This window comes from Accipiter gentilis, chromosome 1 (assembly GCF_929443795.1).
Source record: "Accipiter gentilis chromosome 1, bAccGen1.1, whole genome shotgun sequence".
Taxonomy (NCBI): Eukaryota; Metazoa; Chordata; class Aves; order Accipitriformes; family Accipitridae; genus Astur; species Astur gentilis.
The window spans coordinates 11,057,303-11,072,055 of NC_064880.1; the positions used below are offsets into that span (position 1 = coordinate 11,057,303).

A 14,753-nucleotide genomic window follows, 5' to 3' on the forward strand; every position below is an offset into this window, starting at 1 on the left:
AGTAAAGGATACCTGGTTAATAGTCTTCTGACCACTGAATCCTGATTTCAGCTTTTCACGGCACCACTTTGCTGTGCGAAATAAGCAGCACCATCCTAAGGGAAGGAGGGATGTTACACATTGCCCCCCGCCCCCAGCTGGGCTCCTTATCCCCAATTTAGAAAACTCAGTGTGTGTGGCAGGTACCAGTTCTGGGTGGGGAGGACCTGCGCATAGGTCAGGGCACTCTGCGGAGAGCACTTGCAATTTGGGTACTGAAAACACAGGAAATTCAGGAACGTCCAGGCTTTGAGGATGTGCAATTGCTTGAATTGTAAAGCAACTGCAATGAAATTTTGCAAAAAAAAAAAAAAAAAAAGCTCTCTAGGCATTAAACTGTCCAAAACACAGGTGAAAACTCTGTACTGTAGAGAAGCTAAGTTTTTGATCTAACAGCATAAGTTTCAACATTGAGCAAGTCAGATGTTCAAGAGCTGCTTTGAAATGTTTAATGTGCTTTTGTTTCAGATTGACTTTACAAGGCAACTTGTCCCACTGTCATCAATTATCTCAATACAAAAATCTTACAATGCTTTATTTGCTAAAAAACTACAACATTAAAATTGGGGTTAGGTAGTTCTTTCCTTTTGCCAGCTGTTTTGTTACAAGCAGTGTCCCATCGTCCACGGCTAGAGGTTGCTGTACTTAAACAATAAGTTACACAAGTTCTGTACATAATTACAGTCATAGTAGAGTATGCAGCTGTATAATACACCACAGTCAAACACCACGAGGGCAAAGAACTACTATATATGAAAGTTTTTTGTTGAAGATTTTATAGTTTATTTGACCAAGAGTCATTTGATATCCTCATATCAGGAGACTGACATCCATCTTTCTTAGGCACTGATCCAGGCAGAATTGCCTTGCAGAAAAACCTGGCTCTTTTGCCAAACTCATGCATTATTAAAAAAAATTTTATGTAGTTCAAAGTCTTTAACAACTCTATAAAAATAATTATTTGCTAGTCTCGTGCTTACCTTCAAATACATTAAGTATTTGAGTAACTTCACATTCTCTTTCTGAATTAGGTTCACTGCAGTATTAGATCAGGCAGAAACTTCAAAACCTTAATTAGTCAAGTGTGACTCAACCAACTGGATACTTCAGCTTGAACAAAAAAGTCTGTCTAAATACAAGTCTAAAAAAATGAAAGTTTGTACCACAGCAGATCAAGCTAACTAACACTGAATATCTTTTCCATGGTGAGGGAAAAAAAAAGAAAATATCACTATTATAAGTTTTAGCACAGGATATTCAGGGAAAACATATTGTAAGACCATGCTTTGTAAACATTTCTACGAATCATTCAGAGACTATTGGCTTTGGAATGAATTTTCAAATACGTGGCATTATGCAGGGCAGTAATTAACAGCTAATGCTATGAAAAGAAGCAACTTTAACATGAAGTTACGACAGCAAGAGCAGTGAAGGCTCCTGCATCAAGTAGTTGAAACTGGATATTAATTTATGTTTTATTATAAAGTTTATAGCATTACAGAGTTCAGCATGGCACGATAAGTAACCTTGTTACAGTTGCAGTATTTGTTTTTGCTTGGTACAAAAAAGCTGAACAGCAGCATAACTGTTGTTATAGTGAATCTGGGATTGGAATGAATTTGTTTCTTCTGAATAGGGATGAGTCAGTGATTCAAAATACAAAGCCTGCATTTTTAAATCTCAAATATGTGCAAAATTCCTTTCAGTACAGTAGAGAATATGGTAGAGGTGTGTGCAATCTTGAAAGTTACGTCCCAACCCAGATACTGCCAATATATTGCAAACAATCACATGGAGGGTGAACTCTGAATGGTTACTCACAACTTTCAGTATTATTTCCAAGAGTCCTCCTCACAGCTGGTGTTCTCTCCCCACCCCGCTTTATGTCCTTTTATGCAATGCATCAAGTACTGACATTCATAATTATTGTAAAAAAACATTGGTCCATGACAGTTCTAATCAGCTTCCTTCAGGAATTCCAGTAAGTTGTCCATCCTAAGACAGCTGTAACTGTTACAATGGATTTATGAAAGCAGATGCAATTGCAGAGATGAAGGTCTGTGAAGATTAGTATCTCCATTTTCCTAAGTTGTTCAACAGCTTTTAAAAACACAGAAAATGGATTCCAACGTTATTATTTGGAAAGTCCCTTGATTTTGGTGCTTTAGCCTTGATGTGATTTTCTGTTTTCACATGTTGTAGGCAACATAAATAGGATCCAACTGGTCAGCTAAAAATCCGTCTCTCAAATGCATTCGTTGTTTCTCACCACGGGAGTTGATAGGAATAACACCAGGGTCCACAATGACTACAACACCTACTATGAGATAATGCTCTTCCAGAACCACATTCGTTACCAGCGCGACCAGGTCCAACGCTTCTTGTTCCGAGCCTTCCAGCTCCACAACCACCACAAGCAAGTTGGTCCATGTAAACACAGCACTGTTGGCATGATACAAATATTAATGGTGAGGAAAAAACCCATATTGACAGGAAGCTAGTTATCAGAGAGACTCACAGGAAATAAATTTTGTAAGGACTTGAACAATGTAAGAAATGGGAACAAGTGATATAATAGTAATGTGAAAATATTCATAAATCAAGAGGTATTAAAACTGTAACTTCTTGGGGTATTCTCTGCCACTTGTTTTTTAATTGTCCATGTACAAAATACAAGTAGGTCTTTTATTATGTACACAATCATATTTAAATTACTTTGCATTTATGTATTAAAATGGGAACCATTAAGATTTCACATTCAGTGTGTGCATACTCGATATTAATGTACTTGTGTAAATCTTCAGAGATTATTAAGGAAAGACAAAACCTCCCAAAGCTTACAAGTAAACACTACCACTTTGAGACTGAAGAGCACCTACAGCCAAATGGTACACATCATCCATTAGGACCAAAGGAGAATAATACATTAGACGATACCATTCAAGAAATCCTTGAGATGTGTTTACCACATCCAAGTGCGTACATTCTGACACAGCCAGGGAAGTCAACAATACAACTTGCAAGTGCTCTGCTGCCCTGTTCATGCCCTGCCCTTCCTGTCTTTCAGACTATGAAGATCAAACTGATGAAGGCTTGGGGTTTTTTTTTGAGTGGTGTGGGCAGGGGAAAGAGGGGCATTATATTTCAGTTACTCTTACTGCAGTAATTTCTAAGTAAAGTTTTGGTGAGTTCACTCTACAGCAAACTCTCAATCTAGCACGCTGTTCCACAGTGCTTGACTTCTGCTGCTTTAGAAGGAATAAAAGGATACAGAAAAGTAATACTGAGGCTCTTACCATTCTGCAATGCTCTTATGTGCTCTTATTACAGAAGTCTCTATATCAATGGGATGGTACCTCATTCCTCTGAGCTCCAGTGTTTCATCCAAAGAGCCTACCACATACAGGGCATCATGCCTCTCTGCAATATAGCACAGACATTTAAAACATCATCAGAACTACAGAACAAACATGGTCATTTGTACATGCTTATTCCTGATGTTCCAAGATGTTCCTGGTGCCTCCTAGGAGAAAGAGTCTATAATACACGTCAAGCTCTACCATCAGAAGAGAAGTAAGAGGTCATGTAGCACTTCTGCCTATTGATTGACTCAAAACAAATGAAACAAGAATTTCCAAGTCATCCAGTTCTGCCCTTTCTCTCACACAATGCAATCTCAGTTCATAAACCCAATCAAAATCCATTGTTAAAGCATCCTTTTGTCCCACTATTCTTACCAGAGAACTTCTCTCCTCTGATTAATAGGAACAGTTTCCCAATTTCCAAATGTAATTTTCTTTTCTTTTTGAAACCAGCTTATACCCACTTGTCCTCATGCCAGCAATATTCTTTTCAGCTTCTTAAGTTCCTCTATTAATGCAGTGAGAACAACTCTATCCCCTCCTCAGCCTTAGCTTTGCTAGGTTTAAGCAAAGCTGTCCTAGACCCTTCTGGAAGGACACACTCTCCACATTGCCACGTTCATCCTGTAACTCTGTTCAGTTCAACTTCGCTTTTTTTTTTGCCCACCTATTTTATAATGCTACTCAATCGTGTAACTTGAGACGAAAACCATGCTGGGAAGCTGCACTGTATTTTATATATACTTCATGAGTTAATTCACCATACATAGCCTCTCAAATGCTGACAAAGGACAACTGACATTGTTCCGCAGTGATCTCTATGATATATGATTTTTCAGAGAGCTACAAGGCACAACAACTTGCTACAGTAATGTGGTGCCTTGCCACCTGCAACTTCTCTTTGTGAATGTCTGCTCACGGATTCCAATTTCTGTCAACTACCAGCCTTCTCAAGAACAGGGAGCCTTTTCACTTTGAACAGCAACAGAAGGACGATTCCATCAAAGCATCCTGTGCAGAACCTTGCACTAAGGAGCAGTACAATGTGCCCTGGAGGTCAGGTAACTACGCTAGAAAATCAGAGAGGAGCACCTTGGTTCAGTGTTCTTTTATCATCTTTTACCAGCTCTGAAGGGGAAGATGACATGCAGTAAAAGCTTTTTCAGGGAGCTAGATCTACGTTACATCAGCTCCCACTGATAGCCTGAGACCACATTCCTTCAGGAACAGAGACTCAGGAGAGGCTGGCCAACACAGAAGTGCTCAGTGTACTAAGTAGGTTGAACAGGTAGAGAGGCCTGGTGCCAAGATAGGACCCTTCTGGGTAGTGGTGGTAGCTGTGGGATACGGATACCACACATCTCTGATGAAGATTGTTTCTTTACCCAAATTCACTTTTTGCTCTCTGGTGGCACTCTGACTGTGGAAGAGGGAAGCCTGCAGGACGGAGCTCTCGAGGAGATGGAACTGAGTGGGCTGCAGGAATTTCTCCAGCCAGAGCAATAGCATCCACCTTTGTTGTTCTCAAGAGCCCCAGGGAAATTGAAAAGCACGACAGCACAGTAGACTGGAGGATGACCCTCTCTTAGTAACTAGATCCAACAGTGTTACACATCACAGACTGTTTCTGAACCCTGGACTGGTATCCACTGTAACAGATGGGGTAGCTCCTCCACAAAAGTCTGCACCTTCAACAAATTGCTCTCCTCACTCACTCTTCTTCCTTCACATAATGAAGGACTAAAAGTAGGATGGACATGCATGGTGTCCCCCAAACAGACACTTATGTTCCACAAGTGGGAACACTGCTTTTCTATCGTGTACCATGAGGGACTACAGGAATGTGAAAGGTGTCTGTGAATCTCCTACAGTTCATTATCCATTAACAGCAATGAGCAGACACTGACACTATCCATGCAGATACCATCATTCATTTAAGTCCAATCACAGACAATGAGCAATATACATTTTCTAATAAGTTATAAGCAAACTCCTTTTCTTAGGATGTTTAGAGAGAACTTTTTTTTTAATGTCTGATAATCAAGAGTTATACCTGCTCCATATTCTGTCTCAACAGTAAAAGGAGCAGTTTTTCTTCCATCTGTTTACATTTCTCAAGTTTAGACAACCTGGCTTTGATTGAAAAAATGAGATTAACAATTTCTTTTCTATACTGGAAAAATTATAGAGAAGTTACTCCTCTAGACCTTTAGCTTCTGAAAGGCTGTGAAATCACCGTTATTTCTGCATATCCTAAAACTGCTGAATGACAACACTATTTGTATTCTCTAGATCAGCACTGAAATACGGCATCCTGTCTGTAAGGAAAGAGGTTCAGAGGAAAAGTGAGTAGAAAGGCTCTAGTGCTTCTAACAAATGTGCTCGTATTATTATTTTGTCTAAGTGGAAATAAAGGAAGATGAACATGGTTTCTAAATCTGTCAAAAGGTCATTATGAATTTCTCATTTTGCACGATTACCCAGTATCATTATAATCAATGAATATGTACAGAGTAGCAATTCCTGTTACATCCAGCACTTTTCTCTGATGGAAGTCAGGATAAACTTGCAGGACAGCTTACTCTTCACTACCCCAAGGAATTTCAAACACATGCTTCTTTAAGTACATTTGTTTTCTCTCACCTCCACTAGCATCAGTAAGTTCTGTTCTGCGCAGAAAGCCAAGGTACCCAGTCCGAGCCCATACAGTCTGAGTGTCTCCAAAACTCAAGCGAGCCGTAAAGTGATCAGCGTGCAGTGCTTCTTCTCCATACACTGTGTAGTAACCAGTAGCATTGTGTGGACTACTCACCCATATCTAGGGGATAAAAAACCCCCAACAAAACAAAAAGGAATCATTCCTGTAAAAACACAGGTTATTTTGCCAGAGCCAGGCAGCATCATTTATTGATTTAAAAGATCCGTTCCACTGACAATTTTGTTGCTCCTGAAACGCCAGGAGTAGTTTTATTAAAATAATTCATTAACTTCTGCCTCACAGAAAATGACCAGGAAAAAGGAGTAAAAAGGAGTTTTATATACATGTAATTGGGGATGGTAAAGAGGAAAAATGAACTAGACATTTGGCTTACTGGTAATGAACACCTGTTAACGTGCAATATTCTATTAGTTGGGCATCTTAGTATACGAAAATCCAGATGTATATAAAACAAAGATTAAACCAAACAGCAAATTACTTCATTACTACTGTCCACTGATGGGAGTACATAAGATACTCACTGCCTCTTCTAGCTGCCAATTGGATACAGACTAGTCAACTGGTATCCCCCGGCACTGGCATGCAGTAGTTTGGCAGAGGAGGGAGGAAACCATGCAGACATACATACAAGCATGCAAACAGTTCCAATTCTCTGTAGAGTTCATTCACTTGCCACATTATGTGGCTGTCCCACTAAGAGACACACATTTATCCAACATGATTTATCTATATATTAAATCACTGCTGATAAACAAAGTACAACAGGATCAAAGCTTTACCTCTCCTAAATGTGAGTCTCCCAGGGGTCCCTTGGTTTCTGTGTGTGCTATGATGACCTTTACCCCTGGAAGAATCTTGAATAAGAAGCAAATAGAAGTTAAGAGAGCTTGAATTCATCAAAAGGAAAGTTAATAATGCAGAGCCCCAGAAGTCAACAGCCTGTGCAATTCTTCCCTTTCTACTCCTCTCTGCACCACAGATACCAACCATCTCTTCCTACCAAGTTGTTTAATCATTTAAACTCTAAGCTGCTATTTTGCAGCTTCAGAATTGAAGTTTGTTTCACACCTGAAAAATGCCTTCCACATGAAGGCCTCTGATTTTTTCAGTTGTAGCAACATATCCTATTGCATCACTTCATGCACCTGGCTTCATTTTAACGAGCTGTTCATTTTATGCTCTCTCTAGTGCCTCTCCTAGGTATACTGTGATTAGTGAAGCTCATTGCACACATTCTGTGCTGAGATCCAGCTGAAGCAGCTCACCACCCAGGTAACGGTCATGTGGAGGAAGGATTGCTCTCAATCTCTCACCTTCCCAGACTCCATAAGTGGCAGACTGTGTGGAGAACCTCTCTCTACCAAACGCACCCTGAGAAAATAAGATAATACATTTGTACAAGGATTTATGAACTTAAATAGAAGTTAAATAGATGTGTTCCAGTATATCCAGTGTTATCCTATCCTTAGCTGCACTGACCAAACTATTATGATGCCAGCCAATTATGCTCAGTTATTCACAATACAGTAAGACAGTTAAGAGTTTCTAGCTGTCTTCAAGACTTCTGTATTAGCATTCCCATAGACCACACTTCTTTTAAGAATCAGAAACTCAGCTCTCTGGAAAGACAAGTAACTTCTTCCAACAGAGCTCTAAGGTTGCAGTTCTGCCAGCATTTCAGATTCACCTCGTTTGTTGGACTCTCCTGGACCTCTGCTTATCACACTGAACCATGGCAGAGCATCAAGTAGGAATTACAATAAGTGAAGAGCAAGCAGCTTAAATGGAATTAAGTGACACCATGCATCCCATTAGTAGCATAACTTATGAAGATAGCACATTTGCAGAAGGAACAAGAACTGAGGAGAGGCATAAAAGAGAATAGGCTCCTATACATTGTGTCACACTACACTATACAGACACCCATAGGCTAGAACTAACACAGTGGGAGCTTTGAGGCTATGGCCAAACTTGTTTTTAACAGCAATATATACACCGTGCAAGTCATTAAATAAGGAGAAAAATATTAATTAAGGAGAAAATAACTGTATTTTACATTGATCTGTTCAGATGCCAAATTGGGGTCATGCAAATGATGGTGAATAGTTTGTCTTCTAACAGCTAAGATTTAAGCTTGCAAAAATTAGAGATGAGTAGTCACAAAAGCTGCCAGCTAACATAAGCTCCTAATTTAACATTATCAATTAAAAAAAAATAAAGCAAATGTACCAAGTCTTGATACTATGTTTCTTAAAATAAGTACAGAAACAAATACATATATGCATGTACCCTACTAAACTTACAGTCTGAACTTGGTGTGGCCAGCACTTGTATTAACTAAGTTAACCAAGAGACAAGTTAATACAAAAATTATGACTACAGAATTAAGTCTGATGGAATGATGCACATTCCCATCACACATACACCCAGAAAGGAGAATCTCCATTCCTGGAGATTTTCCATACTGAACTGGTCCTGGTCCTCAGTAACCTGAAGGAGCCTTGAAGCTGGTCCTGCTTTGAGCAGGAAGTTGCATGAGGGATGTCCGAGATCCTGCCCACACTAACTGTTTCTGTGATTCTGTGACTAACCAGCCAGTTGGCAAAGTCACATTTTGCTAACAGTATGGTTAGGTAAGAAACAGCTAATGAGTCTAGGTTATACAGGACTGATGAATAGACAGCAAGTTAGGTGAGGGTCTAGAAAGGAACAGCAGAACAAGTGTTGGAGGAGGAGATGCTGGACCACTTCCAGCATACAGCTGTCATTCTCTAGGGTGGGGCTGCACATATGTGGTGATGAGGGATTAGCTGCTGCCAATAATATTTCAACAAACCAATGCAATGCAATGAGGCTGAACTTTCTCCTCTACAGTCATTAAATAGTTAATGCTTTAACATAATCTGTACCTGTCATGTCGAAGTGCTCTCATATCTACATAGACCGTTGTTGGATCTGGTCCTGCTGTTCCCTAAGAATAAGAAAGAAGAAACAAATTCGACAGAAGCCAGAAAATCCTGCTTTCATTCTTATAGCCACATAAATTCACAAATTTCTTTCCTTTTTTTACTGATACTTAAAAAGTACTACCCTAATCTAACAGAAATATAGTAAAATAGCCCCCCTTTCTAGAGTGACTGCCATAAAGCTTTGATGTTTTATGGAATCAGTAAATGAATGCACAAGTGAACTATGTATTATACAGGTAAGTCTAAGGTTTTAAAATTTTAAAATTTAAAATGTAAGTTCTTAAAATTTTGTTTTGGTAAGCACCTCCTCTAAAAACTACATAGCAAGTGCAAATTATGTAAGCATAAACCTGTGTGGGCCTAACCTAATTCCTTTCCCAAACCTCAACTGTTCCACTTTGTAACAGTTTTGTCAACGTCAAATAAAAAAAACCAACCCAACCTTTAAGTAAAACATAACTCTAACCAACACATATCTTCTCAAGGCTCCTGCCAGTAACAGCCTAGGCAGAGGCAGAGCTCTGTTGCAGTCAGAGCATAAATCTGCTGACTAACTCTGGTGAGAGGTTTCCCATTTCCCAGTGTGGGAACAGGGGACCTTTTTGTTTCCCCAGCAGAATTTAATCTCAAGAGAACTAGAAACTACTGTGAAATGCTAAAAAAAAAAAAAAGGGCAAAATTTTGGTGACTCTTTCCCCCCACGGCACAGTTTCTCATTTTGGAAATACTTAAAATGAGGCCACTTTGCCATCAGCTCAAGATTGCAGTGCTGAGAACAGTAATAATGTCTTTATAATGACATTCCCTTGTACTTCCATAGCACCGCTGAGGCTCAGTGACACTGACGGCCACACCAGATTAACGGTATGATCTTTATCTTTAGGAATACAACAGTCAGTAATTTTAATCATTGCTATAACCCCTTTTCTGGCTTGTTTGAGAAGGAGGTTTTGTACTTCAGCGACAAGTGTTCTTTGTGAGTAAAACTGATCTTTAGAAAAAAAATCTCACTTGATCTGTTTCAAATGAAAACTCTCTCAAATGGCATACATTCACTATAGAGTAACACTGCTGAACCAGATTGACTTTAGGACATTACAAGCACACATGCATCACTACTATACCTGTTCAGCCAGCTTGCCCAGCCTGTTTGGCTGACAGTGGGACCACAAACAGAAGTAACAGAGGCCATCAAAGTGTGTGAAACAGAGAGAAAGGGGAAAAAAGAAAATACAAACAAAGAGGCACTGGAAACATAAGATACACACAGTAAGACAGAAAACAAAACTCATACTGTTTTAGAGTGAAAAGAAAACTTCCATTTCAGATTACTCAAGACCTTGGCACTTTTAAGTGGTTCATTAGGAAACATGCAAATCCCAGTTAACAAACAAGAAGGGGTTGAAGGCAGATCATATGAAATACCTGTTGCCTTATCATAAATCCCTCCTCCATCTCTAAGTATCTAAATGCTGCTTCCAGCTTCAGAAACACCTTCTCAGTAAACCAGTCCAGTAATGTTGAAAGACATTATGTATTTATTTGCTTGATAACTTGTATCAAATACCCATTCCGTTTGGCTATTCATCTATATTCATTTAAATTCAATGATTTAAAAAAGTCACATACAGATATCACTTTGGAATAATGGGGGGAAAGGGATTGGAAAAAAACCCAAAACACTAAAAAAGGGCTCAAGAACGGAGAACAGAGATGAAAAAGGTATAAAATGAAGGGGAAGCTTAACTGTCCAGCAGCCCTACACTCTTCACAGTTTTGTTGGAGTACTTTTCACGTTGCCATTTAACATTCTGCAGAAAAACTGTTTTTCTTCCCTTTGTGCAGTCTGAACAGCAAACATCCAAAACTGGCTTTAAAAATTCTTATTTAGATAGGCAATTGAGAAAGCTGTTCTTTCACACTTGGCATCTGAAATGTTTTATTCAATGAATTTAAAATCTTAATTTACATTCATCTTAATTTAATCTATATCCTTCCTATTTTTCTATCTGCTGATTCATAAAATTGCTCTGGATGCATTTCTTTATAAGCATTTATCTAGGCGTTGTTAAAAACCTTTTCTCCTTTAATATGTGTGAAAGAAACTATAGAAACTAAAGAAACAATTATGAATGGCAACATAGTTAAAAAGCTCATGGCCCAAAACATCTCTTCTGTAGGAAATCTATAACATTAAAATACACTCTGGGAGGAAAAAAGGCTTTCCTTCATCTAGTGGGCACCAGAAAGGAAAAAAAAAAAAAAAGGGGGGGGGGGGGAGATTTGCAGAAGGACAGTAGGAATCTTCATAGAATCACATTTTTTTATGAAGTGTAATTCATACCAATAAAATTGGAAATAAAGCATACAGTTACACACATACTTAATGCATGTGCCATCTATGAAATTCCCCACATACAAAGCTACATAATGCCGCATCTGAAACTTGAGCAGTTTATTTATTAACTCAAGTATCATCCAAAATCCGGGATGCTTTGCCATTTTCTAGACCGTACTTAGTACCTGATTTTCAGGTAAGTTGTAGAATACTTTTTTTTTTTTCCCTCTCCTAACTAAAGAAAAAACATCTCATTAAGAAAAGTTAGATCTAGTCTGGTTAAATTACACATATAAGTTTATAGTCAACTGAACCCTAAACTATCACAGGGTGGGTCTGGACTATAGCACGTCATTGTCTCCAGTCTGCGAAGCAGGGCTGTGTACTTTATGGGCATATTCACCCCCTCAAAGCTTCCAATTTTATACCTTTAATTGAAAAAAAAGTCCAACTCTCACAAGAGGCAAGACAAATGTATTTACATGTTGGCAATACTCATTTGAGAGCCTTAACAGTAAAAATAACCTGCCAACCTTGTCAGGTCTTACTTGAGGAACTCTGTCTTCTATTTAATTCCACATATACATAAGCTATTTTCAAACAGACAAAATCTGAGTCACACAAAAGCTGAAATAGTACTGCTTGAAATATTTAATATGTTTATGAACAGGAAGCTGTGTATTTAATTTAATACTGCTCCTGCATAGTAGGAAGGAAACAAGTTTCTTAATATTGATTCTCTGTATTAGAAAGGCAAATCAATTGGTCAATTAGTACAGAGAAGTAAAATTATCATAATCCACATCTTCAAGGCTTATTTAACTTGGTGGTGATGCAAGCAGGCCATGGAGCTCTAGTTAATTAGAAAAAAAATTACATAATTACAGCTGAACACGATTTCCTATAGTTCCCAGAGATTCTGTATAAGGGATAAGCAGTTTAATCTCACCTGTAAGCAAATTGCTACATTGACCCTGCACCCAAATGTAGTGCTCACTGCACGAGCAGAGAGGCCCAGGTCCTTGAATAACTTCGAGAAAGACTGTGTTAATGTAATCCTTGGTCTCTCCTCTGCAACCACCATGCATGTTCGCACGCAGGACAGGTTAACTCCTTTCATCTGAGAGGTTGGGTGAAGAAAACAACAACATTTTAAGTCTGAAGTCAACAATTCTGGAAATAAGCCATTTTAATTTGCAGAGCAGATGGCATTTAAAAACAATAGAGTAACTGACATGAACTGGTTAAACAATATAGACATGGACTGCACTCAGTTTGGCTCCATCCACACAAGACAACCCACTAAAATTGTGCCAAGAAGCTTTGTGGCAGGGTTTGATGCCCAAGATGCAAACTACTCACGTTGTGTAGCTGCAACACAGCCACTCATCATTTTGAGCTGAAAAAACCACAAAATATCTTTCTGTCACAGGGTGGGCTCACAAGAAACCGGCTTGCTCCCAGTGCTGCGCAGTTCAGATGCAAGCAGAGTGTTTGAGACATTATTAGCTCTCATCAGTGTGAATGTAAACCTGTAGTAACTGGCTGTGGGCCAGGATTCCCTTCAGTGAGGTGCAGGAGAACAGAGGGACAGAGTTTTTTGTCTATACCGAGAATAAGCACGATGTACCCAATTTCTTGTGTGCAACAAGCTGCCAGACATTCCCAGTGGAAGTCCTGAGCAGCTTAGTTACTACAGCCATAGGAACTCTCCTACCATTGAGACAGAGGCACCTCTTCTAAGAAATTAAGTTGCAGTTAAGAGATTTCCTTCAAAAAGAGATGGATGTATTAGTGTGTAAGTAATTGCTGCTGTTAGGAAGAATATGTTCGTTTTAGAACTCAAAACTTTTGGTGTCAAGTGATCTGAAAACAGGTGAGACTTGCCAGGTTTTGGGGGCATTTTTGTTTTGTTTTTTTGGGTGGGGGAGAGGATTTTTGGTTTTGGAGTTTGCTGGAGTTCTGAGTTTTTTTCTTTTTTGATGTGGGTTTTGTCTGGGTTTTTTTGTTTTGTCTCAGACAAGAAAAAGTTCATAGGCTTGCTACGTATTTTGCCCGAAATCTCAGAAATACCCAGCAGCACAGAGGTGGCACAAATAAGTAAAGTTGAAAACATAGGACTTCTTTTCTTCATCACCAGAAACACGAGAGCTGAAACTTCCAGCAATCTCAACATTTCCCAAAAAGCAAGTCATAATGAAAGGCTTTCACAGAAAAACTTCTGGGCCCATCTTCTGCAAGCCAAACCAAAATATTTTTAGAAAGATACATGTATTTATATGTCAGTATGTTGAAAAATCAAGTCCACTCACCCGGAGATTATCAGTCTGTGTTCCAAGCCCTTTGGTGCACATCTCCATCACAGAGTACGAGCAGAATGTGACGCGCACTTTATACTGACTTACAGCAGACAACCACAGAGACACATTGCTCTCCAGTTCCAGAGGAGGGACTAGAATAGACTGATGACCTGAATAAACACTAGGGAGAGGAAGAAAAAGAAACATGAAAACTTCAAGCCAGCACAAAAAAGCCAAAAGTTACATAAAGGCAAAATGAAGCAAATATAGGAAAACTGAGAGGAAAACTGAGAGCTTGGTATCTGTTTGAACTTCAGCTTATCTTCTCCAAGAGAGCAAGTATCTCTTAGTTAGCTAAGAACTATGGGTTTGAGTTAAGTCACAAACTTTAAGGTGTGTATATTTGTCCTGCAGTAAATTGGGTTGAACTATAGCCAAATACTCAATGCCTTGAACAGACAGAACTTCTGACACTAAAACATTGACATTTGAGGCATCACTCTAGTTACAGATAACAGTTGGTAATTGAGCTTATTTTGTGAGTCATTCTAGGGAAAATGCACCTTTTGCTTCAAGTGAAATGAGTCTTTAACACCTATATTGCACCATTCAAGTTTTTAGTGCAATTTTCTAGCCTTTGCTGTAGATGACTCAGCTTTTAAACAGTGTTTATGTGAAATATTTAACCTGGATACCAGTTAACATCAGTGGACAGAAAGTTGAATTCAGAATCACACCACCTTTTAATTGTTTGGGTTTTTTTAAATATTATATACTAATTTCAAGACAGTGAATGCCATGGCCATACAGTCTTAAATTACCAAATGTTTTTTGGATCAGTTACTATCAACAAAATCAGTGACACAACCCTTTGTAAAACCAGGCTTAGATAAACCAATGGATCTTGAAAAAAATAACAGCATCTCTAATTGCTTTCAACAGGTAGCTTGACAAGCTTGCCATTTCTCCTGACTAGAGTTGATGTGTTTTTGTAGTGGGCAATACAATGAGGAGGTTTTTGTTTTC

General features: G+C 38.8%; 1 protein-coding gene across 5 annotated transcripts in view; it reads right to left on the reverse strand.

Moving 5' to 3' along the window:
- Nucleotides 1–465: 465 nt before the first annotated feature.
- DIP2A (disco interacting protein 2 homolog A) overlaps nucleotides 466–14,753 on the reverse strand; it is a 129,484-nt gene continuing 115,196 nt past the window's right edge. For 3 of the 5 annotated variants that reach the window (XM_049810831.1, XM_049810822.1, XM_049810855.1), the window contains 9 exons: nucleotides 13,740–13,908; nucleotides 12,377–12,547; nucleotides 10,214–10,243; nucleotides 9,030–9,091; nucleotides 7,434–7,491; nucleotides 6,900–6,974; nucleotides 6,045–6,219; nucleotides 3,336–3,459; nucleotides 466–2,481 (listed from right to left, as the gene is read on the reverse strand). In XM_049810831.1, the coding sequence (XP_049666788.1) occupies nucleotides 2,229–2,481; nucleotides 3,336–3,459; nucleotides 6,045–6,219; nucleotides 6,900–6,974; nucleotides 7,434–7,491; nucleotides 9,030–9,091; nucleotides 10,214–10,243; nucleotides 12,377–12,547; nucleotides 13,740–13,908 (1,117 nt within the window). In that variant the 3' untranslated portion in view covers nucleotides 466–2,228. The remainder of the gene's footprint in view (nucleotides 2,482–3,335; nucleotides 3,460–6,044; nucleotides 6,220–6,899; nucleotides 6,975–7,433; nucleotides 7,492–9,029; nucleotides 9,092–10,213; nucleotides 10,244–12,376; nucleotides 12,548–13,739; nucleotides 13,909–14,753) is intronic. The other 2 variants (XM_049810848.1, XM_049810839.1) reach the window with 1 other exon arrangement.